Genomic DNA, 12,099 nt, shown 5'->3' on the forward strand with positions numbered 1-12,099 from the left:
TACAGCATCTGTACACACCAACTGCATGCCCATATTTGGAAATTTGAATGAATTATGGAACTTTTATATACCCCAGGGGTGAAAATAAACTGGACAAAAGCCGAGCGTGGGGGTGGTTTTGAAAAAATCGGTATATTTTTTTAAAAAGCATGGAAAGCCTACCTACAAATTTGCATGTAGTTCAGTGAAATGATGCTGATTAAGAAAATAATTAATTAGATTATATTTGGATATGTGCCCATTAGAGGTGCACTACCTTAACTTAAAGTTTGTATCGTCATTGTTTTATGACATGCACAAAAATTAAAATGTGAAGCTTTTATCACTTTCGTGATACAATTTGTGGTAGTGAGTTTCATATGGATCTTTTATACGGTCACAAAACACGCAGTAAATTGAAGCTCTTTTTAACACTGATTGAGCTTCTGACTTATTTTAAATTATTAAAGATAACATTCGCCTTCAGTTATATACCGGTATGCTCCAAACACCATAACATACAACACAGTGCTAGATACAACCGCCTCTAACCTTTATGTTATTAAGGTTCGCTCGATGACTTCCAGTTTAGTTGGTGATCACCAGTAGGGGAATATGAGGTTTCGTCAGGTCACACCGGTTTCCGTCCACAGCACAGGCACACCAAGCCTTAAAATAGTAAAATTATGGTTAAAACAAACGCATAGGCAACGTGTTGGCATAAACACAGACTATTTAAGCATAACGGTGCGCATTTGTATAAAGTTTTCATCGGTTTGTCGGCTACATGTTTTTCATCGAATGGTCTTCATTTACATCAACATAGGCGAACGAAAACAAATAATTAAAAATGATTACATTGCAAGATTTGAGCGAAGCCAATCAAAAGTGTGTTGTCTCATTATTAGAATACATGAGCCGTACAATGGGAAAACGGCGCTTTTAATTCATGCAGTCCACACAGGCTAATCAGGGACGACACTTTCCGCTTTAATGACATTTTTCGTTTAAATGAAGTCCCTTCTTAGCTAAAATCCAATTTAGGCGGCAAATATGTCGTCCCTGATTAGCCTGTGCAGACTGCGATTGTTTTGCAAAAGGAGCAGCCTGAACCGTATTCTCAAAGCATAATATTGCCGCGTTAACATTTGATGCGGTGATGCAGTAAAAACTTATACCTCAGTCCAATAATAATGTACTTGGAGACCTGGTACCATTTTTAGAACTTCCGCAATCGCACTTTGAAGGACTATAATGGATTGAAACTATGTCGTTCGGTTTGTCGGTCGATTGGTCAGTCCATAAAATATGTTAAAAGTGTGTGGAGCTCCTTAAAGTTTTGAAGGTTGTGCGCGAACGTTTTCTAACCTCACCAAAATAAACATATCAATCATAGCCGAAATAGCATGTGCGTTCCACTTTTGACACACCCAATTACCCAAGCATTGCCACAGTCCCGGATTACCCATGAGGCAGAGTGGGCAACTGCCGTTGGGTCCCGAGACTTTAAGGGGCATCACGAGACCATGACAATATAATTATTTTACTTACTTTGACTGCACCGAGTAATGGTCGTCGTTAAAAGGAATAATCATTCGCGTGTAAACATCGTATTTATATATCGGAAAAATGATTAAATATAGAATCATATTCGAATTTACTTATTTGCATAATAGTTTTTTATAAAAAAAATAAAAAAATAAATATAAAAAAAACAACAGCGCATGGGCCCTAAACGTGTCACTGCCTATTTGCCCCACGGTGCTTAGTTCGGCACTGCATTGCTTTGGAAATTGCTGACAAAGCGGTGCGAGTGTATTTTTCCTGTCTCTGGGATTTTCCTGTATACAACATAGTGGGTGCGTTGGTGATGGTATCGAAGTAAGCTTCAAGTCATAAGTGACACAGGTTCGAGTTCTAGCTTAATCTTGTTTTAAACGTCTATTCGCCATGAACGTAAACCAATACTTATCAGAGCCGACTTTGGGACAGACGTGTTCTTGTCCTTGGACAAATCAAAAGAAACCTTTATCTACGTTCAGTCAGCGTGATTATTGGTGGAGGCAGCAATAGAATTACATGACAAACTACTACATAAGTTATTTTTCCTGACCAGAAACCAAGCAGGAATAGATGGTTCTATATATTCGTGAGAATCCCGAATCCGAATGCGATCATGGCAAATTCAAACATGCTTGGAAAAAACAAGAGAACTGCATTTTTCTTAAAAAGCACGATTTCAATACTTCTGTCGTTATGTGAGTGTTCTACTTAAACATAAGTTCTGCATCTAGCATAGGTACAGATTTATACAGTTTTTAAACGATCCGATTACCCCGATGTCTATTCGGAATATAGAACACCCGCTTTCAACGGTTGATTTATGTTCAACCAACTTGTAAAGATTAACGGTAATATTATTCAAACACGGTAAAGTATAACGCTACACTCCAGTTACGGTTGTATTTATGTTTATGTGTGATATACATACACATTTCATATTGTTATCGCTGAAAGCCGGTGCAGTGGATAGAGATTAGATACAAACATTAAAGGGATCTTTTCACGCTTTGGTAAATTGACAAAATTGAAAAAAGTTGTTTCAGATTCGCAAATTTTCGTTTTAGTTATGATATTTGTGAGGAAACAGTAATACTGAACATTTACCATGGTCTAATATAGCCATTATATGCATCTTTTGACGATTTTAAAACCTAAAAATTATAAAGCGTTGCAACGCGAAACGATTGAATAATTTGGAGAGTTCTGTTTTTGTCGTTAAATTCTGTGAAACTACGAAGATTGCTTATATAAGGTATAAAATACGTCAAATATGTGTACTCGGCGGAATAGCTCAGTAGGCTAAAGCGTTTTTACTTCAGGACTCTGGCAGGACACCAGGGGTCACTGGTTCGAAACCTGCTCCGGGCAATGTTCTTTTCCTTTTTTTAATTTTATTCTTGATTTTTTACTGGAGCTTTTACGATCCAATGTTTACATTTATCAATATAAAGCATTTAATGAATAAGTTAAAAAAATGCCAAAATCTGTGAAAAGGCCCCTTTAACCCGATACTGCTTATACCCGAAATGGTAAGTGCATCAAGTCGGTTATAAAATGATATAGCCATATCGTAAATCTTGCTCTATGTAAATATGTACAGTTAAATCGTTGCGACTGTTTGAATAAAAGTACTTGATGTGTGAAGATCAGGAGCGTTTGAAAATTGTAAAATGCATATACTTTATTTATGGAATATTGTGAAATGAAATATGAAAATCTTCGAATAGGACTTTTAACTTGGTAAGTCTTTTGAATTTGAACGCTATAATCCTTATTGTTGCAGAAACAAAGCCACAGCCGCCATAACTATTATGGTTCAGAAACACTACAACCATGAAGAACAGCAACATTCTCCACAACAAACATTAACCCATTTATGCCTTGTGGACTCTTCCATCCTCTCAAAGTGGATCACTTTATTTCCAAAATTAGGGATGTCTAGTATATTTATTACTATACTTAGAATATTTCCTACAGAGATTCCTTTAAACAATCAGCGCAGACCCCGATGAGACGCCGCATCATGCGGCGTCTCATCTGAGTCTATGCTGTTTGCCAATGCCTATTTTTCTAGACGCTATGCATTAATGGGTTAAGACCTTATAGCATAACACCATCAACACCATCAACACCTTAATTGCCTACACTATCACTTAAAAACATCAACGACAGAAACACTGACAAACATATAGCAAGAAACGCTAGCTCAGTATAATTGCATGATTCATACGCATTTTATCTCGTTTAAGTTTAAAGAGAAAAGATGGTTGCTTACCCACAAAAATACAAAGTTATAACAATTTAAGTTTAATATTAGACCGTACTTCCACCTTATGTAAGCAGTTTTATCAACAATTGTGCATTATTTTAACCGTTTATTTCAGAATACGATTTGAGCGTTTATTACAGCTTTATTCGAGTAACGGACTGAGATCACTTTTGACATTGAATGAAATGATTATTTAGTGAATATTTTAGCATGATAAAAACGTTAAAGATTTTGATATCTTATTTGATATGCACTTTCGTTTACTGTATGGTGACTGGCATGCCTTTTTATAACTAAGATGTGTTTAAATATATGACATGAGTACATTTTCCGATCGCTTAGACGTGTGCTGTTATCTAAAATGTTTTAACGAATGAATACCATGCATGGAGAATGCTCACCGGTACTGATGTACTGATGTACCAAATACTGCCAGAGAAGAATGCACGGACATATTATTCATATAGCAAACTACCACCAAACCATAATCCTGCACACAGGGTGCAGGATCATCGGGGCACACATACACTTCATGGGGAATGCTCACCGGTACTAATGTACCGAATATAGCCAGAAAATAATGCACGGGCAAATGATTCATATTACAAATACAACCAACCCATAATCCAGTACACAAGGTGCAGGATCATCGGGGTTTACAGGGGTTAACACACGGGCCGGACAGAATGTAAACACACCGTTAACAACTTATTCTTGAAAATATCTCAGGTTATTAAAATACATTTGCAAAAATCTGAAGCGCAAAGAAGACCGTGTATCTTGCAGTGTGTGTCGATATCTTAAGATTTAAGAATAAATCATGATTAATGGACTGAAATCGGTGCAAACATTTCACATTGCGTTACAAAGCGAATTTTAGGACAAGAATACAGGCTTATTAAATAAAGTAATCCTGATGTATTTAACATAGCCATAAGCAGCAAAAAAATGTCTTTTATGCACTTGTTTAAATTCTTAAAAAATTTTTTTTTCAAAGTTATTTGAAGAAAAGCATCAAATACCGGTGTGTTTACATCCATTAACGTTCAGTTTTGAACCCACAAAGACACGTGATCCTGAATCTTGTACGCGTCACTTGGGTAAAACACACAATACACATTTTACAGCACATGTAATTGATAATTAAAATATCTTTGACAGCGTAAAGAAAGCGATACATTACTACTTTGAACGTAAAAATATTGTCCATAAACTTGTTAAATCCGATGTAATCCAATATGCAAACATCTTGTTTTCACATTTACATACATATATAGTATTGAATTTGTCTGAAATACAGGTAATTATATTTTAATATATTTAACCTATTTAATATTCGGTTGAATTTAAAAAGAGTCAAACTGGCTGAAAAATGCTGATCACATCATGTGATTTTTGATTACAGGCCGTACGCATACATAATTATAAATGATGGTAATATAAATCCATACCTCTTTACTAAAACCTATTAGGCATTCCAGTTCGCGCAGTGGTTGGTACACGACTCGGGCTCAATACCCGTTTATTCATTTGCATTTATGCTTATATCTGAAATATCACAAACTCGACACGAATCTTATTGTCAGTTGTTAGTTTTGTATGATTGTGTGGATGCATTTGTTTGATCATATTGTGTGTTTGTCGAAGTTGTTGCTTATTTGCGATATACATGTATTCGAATATTTCTCAATTTCAGATTTATCTGCTTTAAACGGTGGAAATAGTCAGCAATGCTTCGTGAAAACTAATATAACGAACAAATCAAAATAATGACATCAGCCGAGAAAGAACAATTTACGGCAAGTGCGGACAATGGCTCTGAGAAAGCGTCTAAAAGTCGCCCCGACGGAAACAGGGTGATACCAAAAGACATGTTGTGCGGACTAGGGCCCTGCAAACCAATCGCGATTCAGTTTTGCGCCCGAATGGGGATATTTGTAGGCGCCTACAGTTTCTGCGGACTGATGACGTCAGTTTTGAGCATGTACATTTCATCACAAATCACGACAATCGAAAAGCAGTATGGACTGAGTAGTTCTCAATCCGGGTTATTGCTGAGCTGTAACGATATCGGATTCCTTCTGACAACACTGCTGGCGAGTTATTTCGCGCGCAAAGTTCATATACCACGAGTCCTGTGGCTTACAGTGGTCGTGTATGGAATAGCTGGCATTATCTGCTCTATGGCGTACTTCGTTTCAAGAGATTTCGTCTTTGAGCAGGCGGAACATCTCTCACAGATTCTGACCGCCAGAAACGCTTCCAACAATGCAAATTACTCAGTGGCACAGTCCGTACCGTCGAGGCAATATCCGATGTGCAACAGGCATCATCAAACAGCAGACGTGTATTCTTTGCCCAGGAACGGTTCCACCTGCGACGTACATGGTGCAGAGACCAGCTTTGGAGTAGGCGAGCCAAACAGATACACGCACCTTGCAATGGCCTTCATTGCAGTTGGTAAGAACAAAAGTTTTGCTTACAAGATTAATCATGCATCATCAAACACATTTAAAATATTTATTTTCACTTATGTCAGAAGTGGCTAACAGCGTGCAGGGACTGTAAGGGCGATCGAAACCGTTTATGCATGACATTTATTATATATGTTTATCAGTGTGAAAGACATACCTTTATACGTTTCAATTAAAAAGAAGTTTGCAGCAAAATGAGCATAATATGTATATTGTTATTCAATAAGACATGTGAAAAAGCTGTTCATGATTAGAAAACATTTGCCAAAGAGTATATTTACAGCACATGGTAAGCTTATTATGATAGTATGCAAACGAAATACTATAGAAGCAGGATAAGAAGCCAACTTGCAATGGGTCAAAACAAACGATAACAAACCCTTGCTAGTAGTTAGTGTTTCGTAACCGACACTCAAAAAAACACCGAATACAAGCATAACATCGAAATGTGTTTCCTTCAATTATGAATTAAATTATTAAACAACAATGAATGTATCAAATTAAATCAAATCTTTGGCCACATCAAATGTCATTTTTAGTTGTTCGCTTGCGAACAAAGGCGAACAACTAAGGTTAATACCACATTTTGCAAGCCAGTTTTTTTAGGTACGATCAAACGGATAAGAAAAGAAAGAGCTGTATCATTTATGACAGAGGTCTCAGTTCTACCACTTTATTCATTCACAAATGGACACATCATATGAATATCGTTTTATATCGAATATATTTTAACGAAGCGGATATACAAAAAAATCAATAAACACTTGTTGAATAAAACGTTTCGCAGATGTTAATGTTTATGAATTATTAAAATAGTTCACTATGTGTTGCGTCCTAACCACGTGGTATGTTTTTGCGCAGCACAGTTCATTCAAAATCTGAGGTTATTAATAAATAAAGGAAAATAAAACTACTGATGATCAACAAATTTAGTGGGATGTCGAGAGTCAAATAGACTATCAAGCGTCTGTTGCAAAACCTCATTGATAGTGCTTGCTAGTACAGCGGGGTTAAATTTGATGTCTGTGAAACGTTCTTTTGTTCTCAATAGATAGCAGCGATCTCTCCTGTATTGTCAATTGCAAGGGTGATAACAACGCAATAAAATAAGGCTAAGTTTGTTAATATTCACAGTTTTCAATTTATAACATTTTGGACATGAGTTCACCAACAAAAATTGTATACTATAGATAACGACAAACATGCTTTATAATCGTTAAAACCGAATATTAAAACATTAATGTAACAAAAAATATCTTTTTTTCTAAAGATATTCGGCGAAAATGCTGACTTTGAAATAAAGTTTGAAATCTACGTTTGTAAATATTTAAATTGAAAACAAAAGTTAAAGTATTGTGTGTGTGTGTGTGTTTAAACTTGCAAGTCGCATATTCACTGCATGAAATGTGTGATATAGTCTAACCACACATAAGTGTTTTTAGATACAAATTATACTACGGGAGTTCACATCATATGTGTTCTCACATGGCTTATTATGAGTTTATTTCTTAAACATCGTAATATATCGTACGTTAATATTTAACACGCAGTCTTCTTTCGAAACTCAAGTCACACTTTCATAACCGCGCCATGCAAAAAATGGGTCTTATGGCGTTTCGGCAGCGTAGCTCTAGCCCCGCCTGTGCAATTGCGTAGTCTGGTCAGAAGCGATGCTGTCCGCTATAAAACAACTCAAGGTTTTATGGTTTGATTATGTATCTCCTAACCAGACTAAGAGATGCATAACGCGTGTCTATTTCGGCGTAAGCTGTATTAAGCCAGCTTTTCACCTTAGCCTGACCTTTGTTAGCGTCCAATAGAATTCAAATAAAACTTCCCGCGGCCAAGTACAGATGAATACACTTCACTGACTGCATTGGCTGATTTGAGAATACGACCAGAACATTGGAAATATGTCCGCGTCTTTGCAACACTCTTTTACTGCGTGTTCAGCATGAAACAATTTTATATCTAATGAAAAGGCTTAATAGATAGAACAGTTTTACACTCAATCTCGACATCAATACAGTTTGTGCGTCCACCTTTTATTTTCAGAAGATTTTCAGCGCGAGAACGTTTGCACTTAAAGGCTATTTTCTTATATTTATTACTAACTTCCATATTCCTGTCAACATGTTAACATGTTAAAGTATAGAGAGCAGTGGAAGCGAAGACTCACTTTAATGCATTACATTTCAACTCGCGAGGTATATCGGGTCCATTTGCGGCCACTGTGTGTGAATGTCAGAGTTTACATACAGGTCATCGCTGCGTCTCTACCCTATGTGCTGATCGGAGTTCGCGGCCAGGAAAATAATCGTGACATAATAAAGACGCTATAGCGTGAACTTGGTGAACTGGAATTTTCTTTTGACCAGAAAGATGTTAAATGAAGATATCCAGCGATATCATATGGTATGTCAATAATATATTCCTGATGTGTTTTACAACAATACCATGATAAATATAATTTGTAATTAATTTAACAAGAATTATGCCATCGTATTGACTAATGCATTAAGCATGAGCGCAATGATTCTCGATACTGTTAAAAATCGAATCAAATAGCAACGCCAGACAAACTGCTAAAACAGGTTTGTTCGAAGAACGCGCGTATAAATATTTAAAATATACACGGATACTTCGCGTGTGGCCGGTTGACTCATATGTTTAAATTTCACTTCCATTCTTCTTTTGGTTTTCTGTTTTGTATCTATACGTTTATGACCAGCAATATGTTATAATGTAAAATAAGCCGCGAAAACTCCGCGTATCATCCCGTACTGCGTTTGTTGCAGCTAAGAACTGCACAGAAAAAGACATTCGCTATCTTTGATCTCATTCATTGAAGTCTTTACCTTGCATTAACTGCAACCACAATCAACGCCGTATATCTGTTTTAAAGATATTTTTTGTTAAATCTAATTGCGAGTTTTAAATGGCATATTTTAACACAATGCATTTCGATACAAAATTGATTTCAAAATAGCAAATACAACAAGACTATTGCCAAGCAATATATGTCCTCTACTGGCTCCGCTATTGTCAGAATTTTATTTATATATATATGTTGCCATAGCAACCAGAATTTTTGACATGAACAAAATGAAATGACGTGCATAATGTCCATATTGCCATCTATCCATGTTTCAAGTTTAATGAAAAAAATATGAAGAACTTTTAAAGTTATCGCAGGATCCAGAAAAGTGTGACAGACATACGCACAGAGCGCAAACCATGAACCGGTGGAGGACAAACAAGAAATATCTTTAAAAAAGATATACGGCGTTGATTGTGGTCGATGTTTATGAACGATCAAAAGTTATCTCTATGAGATAAAAAGTAGCGGATGCCTTTTTTCTGCGCAGTTGTTAGCTACATCATAAGCAAATCAATTACGGGGTGTTGCGCCAGATTTCGTGGCTTATTTTGCTTTATGTGATATTATTACTCAGATATCTATATTTACAGTATAGAAAAACACAAGAAACATGAAAATAAACGAGTGCATATAGGTCAGCCGGCAATACTCGAATCTTATTTAATTGCATAATTATAGTATAGCGAATTATTGTGGTCATGCTTAATAAACTGGTCTAAATGGATAAATATTTCTAATTAATTTTATCAAAATTGGTCCTTATCATGCAAATTTTGAAACCATATTAAAAATCGATGATTGACATACCACAATAATATCGCCGAATATCTTTATTTAGTATCTTTCTGATCAAAACAGAATTCAAGTGCACAAAGTTTACGAGACGGCGTTTATATAAAGATTTCTGCAACTGACCGCAAACTGACCTTGATACCTTGCGGATTGGAATGCAATGCATTACAGTCACTACGTTATTGTCAGTAAGACACAATGATCGCAACCCCTTTTGCGAACTCCGGTGATGAACTGTATATAAACTCTGACTTTCACAAAATGGCCGCGTATTGACCCGAAACCTCGCGGGTTGAAATGCAATGCAAGTAAGTACTAAATATGACAACATAGCCTTTAGTTAAACGCTTTTGCGCTGGTAATTCTCTGAAAATAAAAGGTGAACGCACAAACTGTATTTATGTCGAAAATTGATTGTAAAACTGTTCTATCTATTGGGCCTTTTCATTAGAGATAAAATTGTTTCATGCAGTAAAACAGTGTTACAAAGACGCGGATATGTTTCCAATGTTCTGGTGTTATACTCAAATCAGCCAATGGAATAAATGAAGTGTATTCATTCGTACCTAGCCGCGGGAAATTTTATTTGAGTATTATTGGACACTTACAAAGGTCAAGTCAGGGTGAAAAGCTGGCTTAATACAGCTTACGCCGAAAAAACTGGCAAATAAGGGTTGCCTATTCAGGCGTTCAGACGTGCGGACCTAGTACGGCAAACATTTGTAATAAGATAATTATACGATTTTCCTTCTTACGTGACACTATACTATTTCGGTGGTGTTTTTTTCTCTCTTCTTGAAAGCAAAACTGTGTTTATCGATAGCCAATTATATCTTCCCCTGACGATTTAGTGACCGAGTACAGACCATGAAATTCTGCGAGATGGGTTTTAACGCGTAATTGTAACTGGGGGTCTGTAACTGTAGAGGTCATTTAAGTTGAAAAGCTGAGTGAAACAGCTACGTCGAAAAGCGCATTAGTGTTCTATACCGATGTCATGGTCTGAGACTAGTTGACACCGTGTGAACTAATGGGATCACAGGTAATGCATCAACAACAAAGGACGGGTCAACTGCGCCGTCTTTATGACTACCTAATTCGTGGGTAAAAAGTACTGCCAGAAGATGTATTTTTTTATTTATTTTCATCAATTATCTTATTGTATATTTTGGATTATATATGGTGTCAAAATAGTTTTATTATGGGAATTTCCATCATGAAATAATATTCTTATTGGGATAGGTATTCGATATTCCCACAATATTCATTTAATATGATTGTGATTGCAATTATAGTTTTTATCAACTGGTTATCAATGTACCATTTTCATCATATTGTTAATGCTTTCAGAATGTCGAAAAAAAAACAGGTTGTTGTCATTTTGTCTCACTAATTTCTTAAACATACATATTTTAATAAACAGTGCACGCACATCTCGACCTGTGCGTTAAGAAACACTCTTTATAAATTTGAATGTGTTGTGTCCATTTTAAACTTAAGATTTAAAAAGCTATACCTTAACTTTAAAAATAAGTAGCGTTTGACATTGTGCAATAGCGAACAACTTGAGTGCCTTCAGCGTTTTCATTAAGTGATAGCGATAAAACCGCCTAATAACCCCGTCACACCGGACTGACGTCCTTACGGCGACCTCAGACTCTGTTTCTGGTTCTGATTGTCGTAGTAAGGACGCCAATGACTTTTTCGGTAAAAATGCTGTTTTTCGCCTTACCGTCACACCAGTGTCCTGGTTAATGGCGTTCTGCGCGTCCTCACGACGTCCTTAATACGTCCCTTACGTCTTTACCGCGTTCATACTGCGTCCTTGCGACGACCAAAGCCGACCATACGGCTTCTGAGCGGCGTCCTTGGCGTTTTTAGTGCGTTCTTATTGCGACCATAGTCGTTCTGAGAACGCAATAGACGTACAAAGGACGTACTAATGTCGCAATAAGGTGGCCGTACGGTCGCCTTGCTTTCAATGATCATTTTTTGTGGGTTTGAGCGGCGACCACACGAAGTCCATGGCGACCTTAAAGCGACCCTACCACGTATGTACTACGGCTACTGCGTCTCTACGGCGTCCCTACGACGTCCTTAACAGAACGCCGTAAAACGCCGGACTTCGGCGACTACTTTGA

General features: G+C 36.7%; 1 protein-coding gene across 2 annotated transcripts in view; it reads left to right on the top strand.

The window, feature by feature from the left end:
* The first annotated feature begins 3,117 nt into the window (after positions 1–3,117).
* The window catches only part of LOC127835104 (solute carrier organic anion transporter family member 2A1-like), a 48,679-nt gene continuing 39,697 nt past the window's right edge, over positions 3,118–12,099 (top strand). For both annotated transcript variants that reach the window (XM_052361407.1, XM_052361417.1), the window contains exons 1-2: positions 3,118–3,282; positions 5,508–6,271. In XM_052361407.1, the coding sequence (XP_052217367.1) occupies positions 5,581–6,271 (691 nt within the window). In that variant the 5' untranslated portion in view covers positions 3,118–3,282; positions 5,508–5,580. The remainder of the gene's footprint in view (positions 3,283–5,507; positions 6,272–12,099) is intronic.

The sequence above is a fragment of the Dreissena polymorpha genome, chromosome 1, assembly GCF_020536995.1.
Source record: "Dreissena polymorpha isolate Duluth1 chromosome 1, UMN_Dpol_1.0, whole genome shotgun sequence".
Lineage (NCBI taxonomy): Eukaryota > Metazoa > Mollusca > Bivalvia > Myida > Dreissenidae > Dreissena > Dreissena polymorpha.